Genomic DNA, 17,571 nt, shown 5'->3' with positions numbered 1-17,571 from the left:
AACAAAACGATATCGTAAGGAAGACTGTAGCAATTAATCAGTATTCTACAAAAAGAAACGGTAACGGAAAAACGGTAGCAATTAGTCAGTATTCTACAAAAAGAAACGGTAACGGGAAGACGGTACGGTAACGAAACGAACGGCAAACGAAACGGCAACGAGAAAGAGACTGTCGGCGCTTAACTCACGCAAGACGGAGAGACTTTTACGCGATATCCGGAGCCGGCTGGACACGCGGTAATTGAGCGTCAATACACGCTCACGGTATCAAAAATCTCGGTTAGTTGTGTGAGAGACACTAAATACAAAACAGACTCACGCTACCAGCCATAACCGGACGGAACTCTACGGCTACCCGAGAGGCGGCTTACATCGAGTTGACGTCTTCGGCGTCTTCGGCGTCGTGGGGTTGAGTCCTCGTGTTCGTCCTCACGCACTCGCGGCACACCGAACAGTGACTCTTCTCGGCTCTGCCTCTAGGTCCTTCCAGATTCGCGTCGCCTTCCTGCGCATCCTGCCGATTTTCCGAAAAGGAGGGCCCCTGAGAACCGCCCACAGTTCATCCAGGGCGCCCCCTTCCGCTCACTGTGGTTTCCTCAAGTCTTTCGGCTGATAACGTGTCGGTAAGTCGATGTTCCCGGAAGAGACTGGTTAGGCTGGCCGGGCCATACTCCGGTCCTTCCGGGTGCAGCATCTTCGGGGTCCTCGAAGCCGTCTGCAGCCGGGCGAGGTCCGCTGCTGCGTGTCTTTGTGTTGCTTTTGACTTTGTGGCTGAAACCAAAGCGGAGTTAGATAGGGCTTGGATGGCGGAGGCGACGGAATCGCGGTACCTGACCTTTTTCGTGGGGTCACTAACGCGTGGCCCCTGCGGATGATCCCCCGGTGTCCGGCTTCCCTGGCGATGCTGTCTTCGCCCTGAGGCACAAAACACGCAACGCCGCCCGCACGGGGTCTCGCCTTACAACTCAAAAACGGTATTACGGTACAAAAACAGGAATTACAATACAAACGACGCGCAAAAATGGTGGAGTCTCGCGGGTTGCTCTCTCCACGCGAGGAGCAACACCAGGGCTCCTTGCTCCCTCGGCCGGGCTATCGCCCTTGTGACGGCGCTCGAAAAGCGTCACGTCACACGACAAATAATTGAACGTGATACGAGAGGCCAAAGTCAATGCGAATTGTGGCAATCACTAAAGCCGTAATCACACGATGCACGATTTTCTGCATGATGGGCTTGCATGCTGCTATGCCTGCATTGATGCATGCTAGGCATCACCTTGCATCAGTGATGCGATATTTCCCACAGCGGTCCCGGCTCCGCTGCCTCACACAACTTTACAGAAGCGCTACGTCACGTATCCGTGTGAGCTCGGCCGTTCAACCAATGGAAGAGAGCGAACGTCTCCCTTCCACCGAGCCGACACAACAGACGATAAATGCATGCTACTTGCATGTTAAAAGCAAGCGTTTCTGATTCAGAAAAGAAATTCTGAGGCGAGTGGCTGGAATATTAGAGATCACCTGTTCGAGACCTGCTTCGTGCAACTTTTTTTTCTTTTATCCGCATTTGTTTCTAACATAGTAAATTATTAGATAATATTTTTTTGCCCAAAAAAATAATATTTTCTATTTATTATTAATATTCGCATATATTAAACTAACAATTTTAGAAATAATACAGATCTGCTATTGTTAATAGAAAAATAAAGTTATTTTACAATGTTGCAACAAAGTGCTAATTTAACATATGCGAATATTTTTAATAAAGATAAAATAATTTTTTTTAGCCAAAAACATTATCTAATAATTTACTTAAAATAAATATCGAAAAAGGAAAAAAAGTTACAAAATCACAGTTTTCAAACACGAGATTTTTAATATCAGGAGACGCGGTAGTGTCTCCGGCCAAGTTCAAAAAACGACACTACTAAGTCAGGAAAAGAATCTCTGGCAAAGTTCGGAAAATGACACTACTAAGTCTCTTATCCTGCGCGCACAAAGTCGACTTTTCGGGGGTTTGTAGCAACTAAAATATAAAAAATTTTATAAAAACACATAGTATATCCTTAAAGGCGGCATCGCCACGACTAATTTAAGCCAAAAAAAATTTAAATTGGTCCAGCCGTTTCAGAGATACAAGCGGTCAAAAAGTGATGTTGGTAATGCAAAAAATTAAGAAACGTCGTCTCCTTATTCTTCTCCTCTGTCCGCAGGGACGAATGAAGAATTTACGGGGCCCAGAGTATTATCATTATCATTAAAATTTACGGGAATTTCTCGCACCAGGTGCCAAGAGTCGACGATTTCGACTTCCCCGAGTTGCGCTACGGGAATTTCTCGCACCAGGTGTCAAGGGTCGACGAATTCGACTTTCGCGAGTTGCGCTACAGGAATTTTTCGCACTAGGTGCAAAGGGTCGACGAATTCGATTTCCCCGAGTTGCGCTACGGGAATTCCTTGCACCAGGTGTCAAGGTTCGACGAATTCGACTTTTGCGAGTTGCGCTACGAGAATTTTTCGCACCTGGTGCCAAGGGTCGTCGAATTCAATTTCCCCGAGTTGCGCTACGAAAATTCCTCGCACCAGGTGTCAAGGGTCGACGAATTCGACTTTCGCGAGTTGCGCTACAGGAATTTTTCGCACTAGGTGCAAAGGGTCGACGAATTCGACTTCCCCGAGTTGCGCTACGGGAATTCCTTGCACCAGGTGTCAAGGGTCGACGAATTCGACTTTTGCGAGTTGCGCTACGAGAATTTTTCGCACCTGGTGCCAAAGGTCGTCGAATTCAATTTCCCCGAGTTGCGCTACGAAAATTCCTCGCACCAGGTATCAAGGGTCGACGAATTTGACTTTCGTGAGTTGCGCTACAGGAATTTTTCGCACTAGGTGCAAAGAGTCGACGAATTCGACTTCCCCGAGTTGCGCTACGGGAATTCCTTGCACCAGGTATCAAGGTTCAACAAATTCGACTTCCCCAAGTTGCACTACGAAAATTTCGCAAACACGAAAGAGAGAGAGAGAGAGAGAGAGAGAGAATATGACATATTTTGATATAAAATCTAAAATCTCTTAAAATATTTAGTTATCGATAATCTTACCGTAATATTTTTATGCACAGAATAATAAAACAAATCAATACGTGTAAAAAACCCATTATTTGAAGAAAAAGTATGCAATTTACAATGTACTTTTTTAACAATTATGCGTTTTCTTTATACCACTTGATTCTCATTATTCTAATCATAAAAGTATTACGGTAAGATTATCCAGAACTTAATATTTTTAGAGATATTTTAATTTAAATTTTATATCAAAATATGTCAGATTAAGATATAAAATAACTCGAAAAGTATTAAAAAAAACTTCTGAAAAGTATGAAAAAAAAAATTATATTCTTTAATCTTGTTAATAATATTTTATTAACAAATAAACTGCCATATAATAGAATTTTATTAGTATTAATGAACGAAGAACATCTCATCGACGTTGACATCGATCCAGTCGCAAAACTTATAATTTAAATAATTTAATTAATATGTTATTAAGTTAATATAAATGTTACATTCAAAATGTAGAAAAATAATTTAAATTTTGTCACATAATTAATTTTGTACATTTCTGTACATTTTTATATTAACTTAATTACATATTAACTAAACTATTTTACATTATAACACGTCTTGTGTTTTATATAGCATTTAAGTCATGTGAAACAGATGTTTCATTGATAATATTAAAAAATAACTAATAATATAAGTATTGCGTTTGATATATCACAATTACGCTAGATGAAACATAATTAGTGTCATTTGAATGTTCTAACTACATTATTTTATGTTTAACATGTCTTTGATATCATATCATAGTTTTTTTCGCATATTTTGTAAAAATTTTAACATAACCGTGATATGAAGCCAAAGATATATTTCATATCAGCTATCCATAACTTTATATGAATGGGGCAGTTAAATCAAAGACATGTTACAACTAAAAATAGTTTAATTTGAATATTTGAAATAAAACATAAGTATTGCGTTTGATATCACAATTACGCTAAATGAAACATAATAAGTGTCGTTTCGAATGTTTTAACTAAATTATTTTATGTTTAACATGTCTTTGATTTGATATTATAGTTTTATTTCGTATATTTTGTAAAAATTTTAACAAAACTGTAATATCAAACCAAAGATATTTTATATCAGCTATCCACGGCTTTATATCAATGGGGCAGTCAAACCGAAGACATGTTACAACAAAAAATAGTTTAGTTTGAATATTCGAAATAAAACATCTGTTTCACAAAATGTAAGTGTGATACAAAATACTTGTGTTAGAATGTAAGATAATTTAGTTAATATACAACTGACTTAATATAAATGTTACATCTAAAATGTGCAAAAATAATTGAAAAATAATCTCAATTTTGTCACATAATTAATTTTGTGCATTAATATTAACTTAATTACATAGTAACTAAATTATTTCGCATTCTAACACAAGTATTTTGTCACATCACACTTACATTCTGTGAAACAGATGTTTTATTGGTAATATTAGAAAATAACTAAAAAAAATTTTTTCTTGAGCGATGCGACGAGCCGCTTGAACACCATGACTTGATAATACTTAATTGTTTCTGTAAAATAAATGTAATAACTATACATGTAACTATAACTTGTAATTTTTAGAAATTTTTTAATGCTTTCTTACCTTCTTCCTCTGCCTCTTCCCCTGTGTCTGCCCCAGTGATGTGGTGCCATGGATAGCTGATATAAAAATTTCATAAATCGTTCCTGCTGTCGGCGAGCTCCTGCGGCTCTACCTCTCGGTCTATAATCTGTAATTATTAAAATTAATTTAATTACATATGTGTTTTTATAATAGTACAAAGAAAAATATATTCTACGTAATTACTAAAAAATAGTGCGTAGGAAAATATGCAGTACGTAAGTACTAATAATTATACACTATGTAAGTACTAATATATGGTACAATCTTTAATAGATTAAAATTATGTTACCTTGTCTGTTTTGTTTCGACATTGAACCAGCGGCGACGGGACCGGCGGCGACGGAACCGGCGGCGACGGAACCGGCGGCGACGGAACCAGCGGCGACGGAATCAGCGGCAACGGGACCGGCGGCGACGAGACCGGCGGCCACGTCCCGGACGGCAACGGAACGGGCGGCGACGGAACGGGCGGCGACGGAACCGGCGGCGACGGGACCGGCGGCGACGGGACCGGCGGCGACGGGACCGGCGGCGACGGGACCGGCGGCGACGGGACCGGCGGCGACGGAACCAGCAGCCACGTCCCGGACGGCAACGGAACGGGCGGCAACGGAACGGGCGGCGACGGAATGGGCGGTGATTAAATCGACGTCGACGTCGACATCGCCGTTGAGGAGCGATTCTTCGTTCATCATTAGTATCTGCAATTTTATTGTATTAATTTTATTTGTTAATAAAATATTAACAATATTAAAGGAGTTACTTACATCGTCCTCCATCCTCATGCGTTCACAAATGTCGAAGCGGTCCGCCATAGGTCCCCACAGGGCAGAGATCATTGAAGATCATTGAATCGATAATTAGTACAGATTTGAAACTTTCACAATAATATTGTCATCACTTCGACAGCTGGTAATGTAGTTTGGAGTAAGTTCGTGTAAATGTACATTATGGATTTAGTTATCATCGAGATTATCGATATAAGTAGATCTATATGTCGCGACTATGAATTCGGGATGTCAATGTTCAGTACTTCATTGATCAGTGAGTGTAAATATTGACGACAGAGTGTACCAGGTTAACTGCTTAAGTAGTGTTTGGTATAAAGAAGTGGCTACATAAGTAAGTAATGCATAGTTATTATTGTTACATTACATTTCCATTTATTTTATGTATTATCTTGTAATTATTGTATATATTTTCCTAACTTTTACAGGTATTTGTCGATATGATTTTCTTGCGCTTACGTTTCCATTTAATATTATACATTAGACAAACGAAATCGTTGTAATATAATGGTCTATTGCCTTCTTACATAAATACAGTTCGTCGAGTCAATTCAATTGTCTTAGGAAATAAATTAGTTCTGCGATTTATTTATCATTGATGAAAACATATTTCTTTAAAAATTCAACAAACCGTTGCTTGACCAATAAATAAAGTTAGATTTATTTATAGATATACAGACACATGTGCAACAATTTTTGATATTCTGTTTTTCTATCCATTAGAATTTGTTCTGTGGGAGTTACATAGAAGAAGCCTGAGCTATAAAATAAAATAAATCTGCGGCTTTATTTTACTTTGAAGATTTTTACGCAAATAACTGTAATAGTACAGACTTTCTGAAGCTTACTTATATATTATCTATACTTTCTGGAGTTTAAAATCAGGTAAGAAATAATTACTATTATTAACATTTCTATTTATTCTATTTATGTATTATCTTGTATAATTATTGTATACATATGCTTTCTTAGCTATCACAGGTATTTATTGAGTAGATATGATTTTCTCGCGCTTACGTTACCATGTAATATATTATGCATTAGACCAGTGCTCGGAATTAGTTGAACATTTGAGCCGATTTCCGCGGGATACGCCTCCTTTCCTCTTCTTACCGCGCGCGCCGCAGCCGCTAGGGCCAGCGCCGCCGAGCGTTAGGAGCAGCACTATCTGATTATAAGTGGGTTCTTCTCCCTATTTATTAAAATTTAAAAAAATGTATTAAAATTTATTAAAAATTAATTTTTTATTTTTAAATTTATTAAGTGGAAATATTTCAATAGATTTCCATGTCACCTATGAGGTACTAATGCTGACGCTTTTTTTTTTTAAGTGGTTTCCCCCGTAGGCCTATTCCACTAAAGATAAAAATAACAAATTCTTAATTTAAAAAAAATATATAAAAGAGATTTTCTTAATTAGATTTTCTTGGCCTTTTATGAGAATGAACAATTGATGCAATAATGTAGATAGAAACCACTTTTAAAAAAACGCGTCAGCATTAGTACCTCATGAGTGACGTAGAAATCTATTGAAATATTTCCACTTATTAAATTTAAAAATAAAAAATTTATTTTTAAATTTATATTTAAATTTTAATACATTTTTTAAAATTTTAATAAATAGGGAGAAGAACCCACTCATAATCAGATAGTGCCGCTCCTAACGCTCGGCGGTGCCGGCCCTAGCGGCTGCGGCGCGCGCGGTAAGGAGAGGAAAGGAGGCGTTTACCGCGGAAATCGGCTCAAATGTTCAACCAATTTCGAGCACTGCATTAGACAAACGAGATCGTTGTAATATAACGGTCTACTGCCTTCTTACATATTTCTTGGAACATATTTCTTGGAACATATTTCTATTATTCATTTGTTGAATTTATTATTGAACAATTATTGCAGTTGTTTAGTTAATAAAATTTTATTTATTATTAATATATATACATATATAGGGTGCGGCATTTTAATTCAGACTCCAAAATATACAAGGTGTTTCTGAAAGGTCTTCTCAAACTTCAAAGGCGTATTCTAGCGGTCATAAGGATGAAAAAAGTTCTTATGAACGTGTCCTACAACGCTTTCTTTTCGAGATACCTTTTTTCTCGACAATACTGTTCTTGGGCGCTGAATTGCGGCTGGCGAACATTTCGAACATTTACTTTGATTGTTTTTTGGATTTAATACTGCACTTTCCAATAAAATTAAAAATTTCATTAAAAATTAAAAAATGATTGTATCTTGAAAAGGAAACATTGCAGGACATATGTTTATAGGAATTGTTTTCATCAGGACCGCTAGAATACGCCGTTGAAGTTTGAGGAAACCTTTCAGAATCATGTATAAAAAATAAAAATGAAAAGAAATGTTTTAAACAAAAGTTGTTTGCTTCATAAAAGAAAAAGAGATAGAGATATTAGTTACACCTTGGGTGGAGATGCTTCAAAGATTTAAAGATCAATCAAGTTTTCTTAAATGGAACTCTTCTAATTTTTTTATAAATCGATTCTTCACCATATTCGACGTAAGAAGTTGTAATGATAGGATGGCCAAAAATTGAATAGTTTAGGAGAATTTTTATACTTTAATTTGACATAATTTTACATAAAGTATGAAATATTTCGTAATATAATCATTTTTCAATTATCTTATCTATATACTCTTCTGCACAAAATAATGAGAGGAATCAATTGGTATATAAAAAACACAGTTATTTTTAAGAAAAAGTATGATAATTTGCAACAAGCAGTAACATATTTTTTTTTAAACATTGATTCCTCTCATCATTTTGTGCATAAAAGTATTGAGATAAGATAATCGAAAAATGAATATTTAACGAGATTCTATCGTTATAACTTTTTACATCGAATATCGCGAGGAATCGATTTATTTAAAAAAATTAGGGTGGCATTTAGACGTTTCAATTTAAATGCCGCACCCTGTAGGTTGTATATACAGTGTGTCCCAAAAGTTCAAAAACTGTTAAATATCTCGAAAATAAAACATTTTTTTATTTATAGGAAAATGTTTTAGAAAAAACTTGTTCGCTTTGAAGAGGAAGCAAGGAAAAGGATATTAGTTTGACTATGAGTGAAGGCGCTTCGACGATTTGAAGGTAAACCTCATTTTTTTAAATGGAAGCGCTCTAATTTTTTTATATAAATAGATTCCTTGCAATATACGCTGTTAAAAGTTATAAGGGTAGGATGGTCAAAAATGGAATAGTTTTCAAGATATATTATATGCATATGTTTATTTTCATTTGACATAATATTTCTACCTGAATATTTATAAGCACAAAATAATGAGAGGAACAAATTGGTGTAAAGGAAACATATAGTTGTTTTTAAGAAAAAGCATGAATTTGCAACAAGCAGGTACATATTTTTTTTCTAAACAACTATTTATTTCTTTACACTAATTGATTCTTTTCATTATTTTGTGCATACAAGTATGCAGATAAGGTAATGGAAAAATGACTATTTTATGAGATATTTTATTGTTTTAGTAAAATTATGTCAACGTATAAAATATCTCATAAACTATTTAATTTGTGGCCATTCTACCTATATAACTTTTAACACCGAATATTGCGAGGAATCGATTTATAAAAAAATTAAGATAGAGTTCCATTTAAAAAAACTAGATTGACTTTCAAATCTCCGAAGCGCTTTCATCCAAATTAATATGTCCATCTTTTTTCCTTTTTCGAACCAAACATCTTTTGTCTAACACATTTTCCTATAAAATGTTTTATTTTCGAGATATTTAATATAAGTGTAGAATTTATGGAATAATTTTTTTTTATAAGCAAGGTTTATAAACAGGATTTATTTATATAGAATAGAAAGCAGCAAAAATTTTTAGGAGATTGCATTGATGATTTAGTGATAATAAATAAATACTATTTTTAAATGTTAATGTGATTACTTGATTTTCAACTATTCAGAAATACTATACAGAAGATAAATGTAGCTTCACTTCTTTATAAGCAAATTTTCTGCAATATTTTATTTAGTATAATAATTTTAAATCTCTGCATATGTTTATTAAAATTATTTTAAACTGTTCGCTTGCTTATTGCAAAAAAACTTGTACAAAGTTTACAATTATTAATCTAAAATTTATAACTTGTTTGTTTTATGTATTAATACACTTTTTTTATTTTTCAGATCCAGAAAAAAATTAGAAAAAATAATCGGCTGCTCTGGCGCTGTATAACGGCTGCCGTAAGCGCTGAATTAAAATATCGGCTGCAATAGCGCTGAGTTTTGGCCCTGGCTGGCTTGTCCTAGGCGCCAAATTAAAAAATCTGATATAGAATTCTGTAACTTTAATTATTCGTTTAAGGTGATTGTGACACTTGCATGACTAAAAGACTGCCCTAAGCGCCATATATCTGTATAAGGCTGCCCCGAGCGCCAGCTCAAAATGCATCATCAGTGTCACAAGTTCTATTATGGCAATAAGGAAAAAGACATTTTGATTTCCAAAGAATGGTTGACAGAAACGATGATAGATAGTTTCCATGCGTTACTCGAAAGAAATTCTGAATATGCACCTCGACCTGTATGATTGACGATATTTCCTGATCAGATTGTTCCACTCGAAAATCTAAAAAAGAAGCATTTGCAAATACTGCACAGTAATTTCGCGGGCGGACATTGGGTTACTTGTCATTACGACGCAAAGTCTGTTATTATATATGATTCTCATGAAGGCAGTCGTAATGCTAATAAGCAAAATTTGAATGGAGAAATTCGAATTTTTGTGGAGAGATTATTTCCTTTTCATGATTTTCAAAACAATCCGATAGTCTTTCCTACAGTCCAGTCGCAAGTCGACGGTTGTAATTGTGGTCCTATGGCGATTGCGTTTGCTACATCGATTCTGTTTGGCATAAATCCTTGTATTGTGACGTACGATCGATCTTTGCTAAGACCTCATTTGTCTGCAATGTTTGCAGGACAAACAATCACTCATTTTCCGTACCTCTGTAATTCAACTGCTCCATTAATGTTATTACCGTTGGAGACATTGAAAATACGAGAGGCGGATGCACTGAGAAAAAGGCTTGCACGTAGCAAGGAAACTGAAGAACAGCGTTCAAAACGACTCGAGAAAGATGCTTTTTCTCACAAACAACAATATGCCAAAAACGCTGATTTTTTATGCACTCAAAAGCGCAATAAATATAAACAGGACCCTAAAATAAAATGTTATAAAATGTGTGAGGTATATAAAAAAAACCCCAAACCGAAACGCCAGATAATGTGTGATCAGTACATACAAGATCCCGAAACACAACGTCAGAGAGTGCGTAATCAGTACAAAAAAAATCCTGAGGAACAATGTAAAAGAAAACGCGACGAGTACCAAAAAGATTTAGAAAATAAACGAGCTCAAAAACGCCATAATTACTCACACCAATTGCTGTACAATCGGCAAATCAAAAGAAAAAATTATTTTAAAAATGCTGCACGTGAAAGAGATCGCCGAAGAAAATTTAAACACAAACATTCTGACTCAAAAAAACTGTACAACAAAAAGTATTATGCAAAACGTGGTAACAAGTCTATCGTACAAAGATCAAAGACGATCGAGAGAGTAAAAGAAAAATTCAGTACTGTCCGATCTTGGCAAAAGTGTTTTAACTTTCCAAAATGGTCAGAGTTCTATATTCGACGGATATCGAGGAAAATTAATAAACCGGCGATATGTGCTCGATTGGAAGCCGAATATATATTCAAGTGGTGCATGATAGCAAAAAAATCGTACGTCAATGCAGCAAGAAAAGTGTTTTTGTATTTGAAAAATGCTGCTGAAACCGCACTATTGCGATTCAATGAATGTAAGACTTTGAAATATCCAAAAAGCGATCGAATTAGAGCTCTTTGTGGCTCATCCAAACATACTTCGTCTTCCGAAGCATACTTTTTTGAAACTGCTTACGAGCAAAGGAAAAAGTTTGAGCAACCACTTATAATAGGACAGTCCTCTTCTCATGGAGTGATAAATGTTTTACCGTTAATGGATAACAATGATAAAAAGTCAAAAATATGGCACTGTGACGAGAAACGATGCCGCATAAGTGATATTTCCTTGGAAAAGTATGTGAAATTGTTGGAAGAGTTTGAAGGAGCTACTATAAAGAAGATAATGAATGCTAAATTCATGGCGCGGCTCAAAAATTGTTCTGTTTCACATATGAGTAGCAGATTGGGACATCCTCCGGACTGTTATGCGAATCCAAATATTTGCGAATCATACATTGCAACGATAAGCACTTTATCGCCTCATTTTCCTCTCGTGAGAAATATTCGAATAAATGTCTACAAATTGATAGGCAATTATAAAAAATTTCATCATTTGTTTTCAGCTTTGAGATTTGTCAATATGGATAAATTGCTGGAAATTTCCAATGATGCAAAGGTTAAAGCAAGATTTTACAAAAACAATTTGACCGTTAGTTTGGACGAGGAAAAAATTTTGTCGCAAAATTACGAAGCGTTTACAGTTATGAAAAAGAGATTGTTGGATACACCACGTTTCCCTTGTGTCTCTTGCGAAAAACTATGTGTGAATAGTGACGTTTCTGAGCTAAAAAAGCTGAAAAAACCAGTAGAGGGACCTTTTTGGAAAAACTTGATGACTTACGTAACAGAACACAATAGCGATACTGGATTAATTTGTAAGTTTTGTTTGGGCAAATTTCGGAAAAGCATGTTGCCTTCTACTTGCGTTTTGAATAATCTTGCCGTAAAACCATTACCGGATGTTTTGTCGGATTTCAATGATTACGAAAAAATGTTAATCAAGAGAATGAGCAGCTTCCAAGTAGTGCAAACAATGGGCGCTGTTTCGAACAAACATTTGCCGCACAGACAAATGATCCGTAAAGTAAAAGGTAGAACATTTCATTTGCCACTTCCTTTACAAGAAACATTGGATAAGATATGTCCTCCGGAAAATCCTATAAATTTGAAACACGAGTTGCACATTCTCGTTCGAGGTATGCCTAAAAAATCAAAAGTTGTTTGGGAAAATTTGGTGGATATTAATAAAGTGTTTAAGGCTTTGCAATGGTTAAAAGAAAATAATCCGCACTATTCGGAAATTCGTCTTCCAGCGTCATCTGATGATTTATTAAATGAGAAGTTGCAAGAAACAGAATATCAGATCGTCGATGATGGGGGCGAGGAGAGCAATAATGACGAAATAGATGAGGTGGTTGAGGACACCGTACAGCAGATTAAAGATAATGACCAAATCGTTTTGAAACGTAAGGCTTTCCTGACGCAAATTACCAAAGACTCGGGTATTAATGATCAGTATACGATATACCCAATGCGCGTGAAAAGGATTGATAACGAATCTGCACTCAAACTTTATCAAATGTTAAAAATCGAAGATGTTCCAATGGATAATCGTTATAAATATCTGGATGTCATGTGTTTCCCCGATTTATATCCAGAGGGTATCAATGGACAACGAGAAGATAGAAATTTTGCATTACCGGAATATTTATTCATCAGAACGCGATTGATGTCGAAACACAATAGATTCAGATTGAATCCGCAGTACTTGTTTTTCCTTCTTCATGATACTAACAACCGACAATTGAAAAACGGTATATATTATACGATGATGGTTGCTAACGCACGAGAGAGATATACTGCTGATAGATACTTGAACGAATTGAAAGACGAACAATTGGAATCGAATTTAATGAGTATTTTCGGAAAACTGAGAAATACGGATCAATTTTGGCGACAACCATCCAATAATGTGAAATGCATGACTCTGCATTACGGCCCAGCAACGTGGTTTTTGACTTTGAGTCCTAGTGAATGGAAATGGTCCGATTTGGGTGAATATTTACGAGACATGAATCCCGATAAAGAGAAGTTAAGCATTAACGAACTAATCGCATATGACCCTGTTAGCACGTCTAGATTCATGTGCATAAAATTCAAAGCCATGATTGATTTTATTCGTTCAGTTGATAACCCAATAGGGGAAGTAATCCACTACTTCTGGCGATTAGAATATCAAACTAGAGGTATCCAGCACATGCATTGCTTGATTTGGATAAGAGATGCTCCTGTGCTAGGAAAATCGCCGGATGAAGAAGTTGTTTCGTTTATTCAAAAATACGTGACGTGCGAAATTCCAGATAAAAACGTTTCGCCAACATTGTACGAAACGGTTACAAGTGATCAGAATCATAAACATAACTCGTATTGCATGCGTACAAAGAAAACCGAAACAAATATTTACAGAAAGTGTCGGTTTGATTTTCCGCGATCAGTTACGACAAATTTCGTTTTAAGAGACGTTGTCACTTCAATAGTGGGTAGAAAAAATTTACGCAGTAGAAGCAGGTTGTACGATCTTCCTCGCAAGAAGTCGGAGAGGTTTATTAATGATTATAATCCGGCTATCAAATTGGCTTGGGAGGGAAATATGGACATACAATTTGTTGGAGAAAAATCAGAGTTTTTAAACTCGTATTTAACAAAATACACGACAAAGTCGGAAAAATGTAACATAGACTTTGAAATGATAGATTCCAATAAGCCTTTGGCATCGAAATTGTGGAATTTTGCGATGCGTCGTTTGAATAACAGAGAATGCGGTGCTTTAGAAGCTGCGGATACACTATTAGGGCATCCCTTGTATGGTACGGATTGTGATACCATTATCAAATGGATCGACGTCAATGAAGTGAGAAACAGAAAAGTTAAAACATTCAATGAAATTACAGCTCTCGATAAAAATTCTACGAATATCTATTGTCCGTCGCTCATCGATGATCATTATCCAAACAGACCTAAAGAACTAGAATCATTGAATTTGTACGATTTTACTAGATTCTGGGACATTGTAAAACAGATGCCAAAAAGTGACGAGGTCGAATATTACGAACTGGTATCGCGTTTATTTGTAAAGAAACGAAAAAAGGGTAGTTTAATAAACCATTACCGATTCAATGTAAAAACTGAACCCGAAAAGTACTTTTACTCGCTGCTTCTTCTGTTCAAACCATGGAGAGATTCGAGTGAACTCAAAGGTGCGTACGAAACTTACACGGATGCCTTTAAGAATTCAGAGACTGGATTGACGAAGGCAATGAAATATCACGAAAGGCTCGAAGAAATACAGAAAGCTTTTGAGGATGTTACTGAATTGATCGAGAAGCGTGAAAATGATTTAAAAATAGCAGACGGAGACAAATCTGATGACGATGAACTGGATTGCAATCCAGTACAAGCTGACGACGCGATGAAAAATCTGGAAGATTTTGGTAAGATTGACGCCCCGATTAATTTATCGCAAATGATGTCGCAATTGAACAAAGATCAGAAAAGAGTCTTCGACAGGGTATGCCAAGTTTTACAAAATAAAAATCATATTCTACGATTGTACGTAAGCGGTGAGGGTGGTACAGGAAAAAGTTTTCTTATTGAAACGATCAAACATTGGATCAAAATAAATTTGAAAAAAACGACTGCGATATCTGCTCCCACGGGTATTGCAGCATTCAATATCGATGGCCTGACAATCCATAGAATGTTTCAGCTACCCGTCACTCATGAATCTACGCCTAAGTACGTGCAATTGTCAGACGTAATCTTGAAAATTTTGAGAGACAAATTGAAGAATGTCGAACTATTCATAATCGATGAAGTATCCATGATTTCGAATGTGACACTTATGTTTATCAATCTACGATTATGTGAAATTTTTGATACGACAGATACAAATGATGGTTTCTTTGGTAGAAAACACATTCTCTTGTTTGGAGACTTGTTGCAGCTTCCTCCTGTAAAAGGACATCCTCCGTTCGTTAAAATGTCTCGATCAGATGTTCAGAAGTATTTAGGTACCATGGGTGGATTTGACTTGTGGAGATTGTTTGATTACGACGAACTCTTGATAAATATGCGACAAAGAGGCGACAACAGATATCGCGATATACTTTCTAGAATACGAATAGGTCTCATAACGGATTCTGACATCAATGTACTTGAATCAAGAAAAATCATTTTCAAAGAAAATAGTTGCGACGAAAGATTGAATGAACTTTACACTTATATGAATCAATTACCGACCGATACAATATGTTTATTACCTACGTGTTATTTGTGCAAGGTTTTGAACACGGCAATGCTTAATAAAATCGACGGCGAGGAAATTCTACTAATAGCAGAAGATGATGTCGACTGTGCTCCAGCAATGAGAAAAAAAGTGCAAAAAACCTTGGAAGATAAAGATGACAAAGTTTCAGAAACGGCAGGCATTGAAAGAGTAATAATGATTAAAATTGGTGCTAAAGTGATGATTCGACGAAACATTGACGTAACTCTGGGACTTGTCAACGGAACAATAGGCAATGTAGTTGCGGTTAATCGTGCTGCTGATGGAAATATTTATTCCGTCACATTAGTTACTTCGGATAACAAAGAATTCGCAATAACGAGAGTAGACATTAAATTTGAGATATTTCACAAAATAGTGGTACATCGCAAACAATTTCCATTGTCCCTTAGTTATGGAATAACTATACACAAAAGTCAAGGCGTTACGTGTAAAAATGCAATGATGGATCTGGGAACGACTGTATTCAGTGATGGTCAAGCCTATGTAGGTTTGTCTCGAGTGAGTACATTGGAAGGCCTACATTTGATAAACTTCAATCCGGCATCAGTTCAAGCACACTCAGGAGCCATTTCGGAATATAATCGACTAAGATCTTTGTTCAAATCTCAGCTGCCACAAATCGATTTATCCAAGAAAAAGGCTATAAAAGTTTACGATCGTCGATGGACCATACCTAGTATCATTGATAATGTACAGAATCATGGTTGCGAGGAATCAAAAAGTGTAATTACGTGGAAAATATACGGCCTTCTTAATGACGATAATGTTTCGTGTTACGCTAATGTAATATTGCAGTGTGTATTTCATTGCGTGCGTATCAGGCAACAAATACTAAAATATAAAGCATCGAACGCATTGACTGATGCTATATGCGCGTATACTGAGCGTAAATATTGCAACGTTCAAGCGGTTAGAAGATCTGTCGGAGAATGCTTCGAAGAACGAATACAACAAGATGCTTCGCAATTTTTCATGGCTCTAATGTCGACGTATTCTGAAATCAATGATATATTGGAACACGAATTGAAGCACGTAACATGTTGCTCAAATGCCAAATGTAATTACACGGTAACTACGTTGGAAAAAAGTTGTTTGCTAATATTACCTATACAATCGACATTAAAAAGGAAAAGAGGTGTCACGCTACAAACTTTGATTGATTCGGAATTTTCCAAATGGGAAACGATAGACGGCAGTTGTAACGCATGTAAAGGTTCCGTTCTGAAAAAGAAAACCGTAATCGAATCGACTTTATCCATCTTAGTGATACAGCTCAATTTATACACTTTTGTGAACGGTGTTTGCAAAAAAATTATCAACAATCGGATTAACGCCGTACCGACGAATAATATCACGATAGATAAAAAAAAGTACAAGGTAATAAGCGCTATATTTCACGAAGGCGAAGAAATGAATCGTGGTCACTACACGTGTATGTTGAGAGCAGAAAAAAAATCAGAATGGTATTGCTCTAATGACATGAAAGTCATTAAGAAAAACTGGCCCAAAGGAGCACAAGGGGCGTACATATTGTTCTTGGAGCAGATTAAGTGATTTTGGAAATAACTGCATTTAATGACACTTTCCTCGAATGTAAGTGTCGGAATTTCTTTGTAGTAAATTTACGTGAATTTTTTAGATCCGGAAAATTATAACAATTAATCGGCTGCTCTGGCGCTTCATAAAAGCTGCCGTAGGCGCTGAACTAAAACATCGGCTGCCATAGCGCTGAGTTTAGACTTGTCCTAGGTGCCAAATTAAAAAAATTATTTTTGGGCCCCAAACAAAAATTATTTTCGCAATTATAGCGTTTACGGCTGCAATAGCGTTGAATTCAGGCTTGCCCTAGGCGGTCAATTAGAAAAATCTGGGATAGAATTCTGTGCACAAAATG

At 36.2% G+C, this 17,571-nt stretch overlaps 2 protein-coding genes across 3 annotated transcripts; one reads left to right on the top strand and one right to left on the bottom strand.

Moving 5' to 3' along the window:
• Positions 1-3,432: 3,432 nt before the first annotated feature.
• On the bottom strand, positions 3,433-6,708 carry LOC136997695 (histone H1-like protein HC2). Of its 2 annotated transcripts, XM_067348748.1 has the most exons (4): positions 5,502-6,708; positions 5,024-5,435; positions 4,714-4,840; positions 3,433-4,639 (listed from the first exon to the last, which is right to left on the bottom strand). In XM_067348748.1, the coding sequence occupies exons 1-4, from the start codon at positions 5,571-5,573 to the stop codon at positions 4,630-4,632; spliced, it is 621 nt and encodes a 206-aa protein (XP_067204849.1). In that variant the 5' UTR covers positions 5,574-6,708; the 3' UTR covers positions 3,433-4,629. The 2 variants fall into 2 exon arrangements, with proteins under 2 accessions (XP_067204849.1, XP_067204848.1); XM_067348747.1 differs by having other exon boundaries at positions 5,024-6,708.
• Positions 6,709-11,909: 5,201 nt separating this feature from the next.
• Positions 11,910-17,231, top strand: LOC136997680 (uncharacterized). Its single transcript, XM_067348710.1, has one exon. The coding sequence runs from the start codon at positions 11,910-11,912 to the stop codon at positions 17,229-17,231; it is 5,322 nt and encodes a 1,773-aa protein (XP_067204811.1).
• Positions 17,232-17,571: the final 340 nt, after the last annotated feature.

This window comes from Linepithema humile, chromosome 2 (genome assembly GCF_040581485.1).
Source record: "Linepithema humile isolate Giens D197 chromosome 2, Lhum_UNIL_v1.0, whole genome shotgun sequence".
NCBI lineage: Eukaryota > Metazoa > Arthropoda > Insecta > Hymenoptera > Formicidae > Linepithema > Linepithema humile.
Note: the sequence above shows the minus strand (reverse complement) of the source record. Positions and strands in the feature narration are given on the sequence as shown.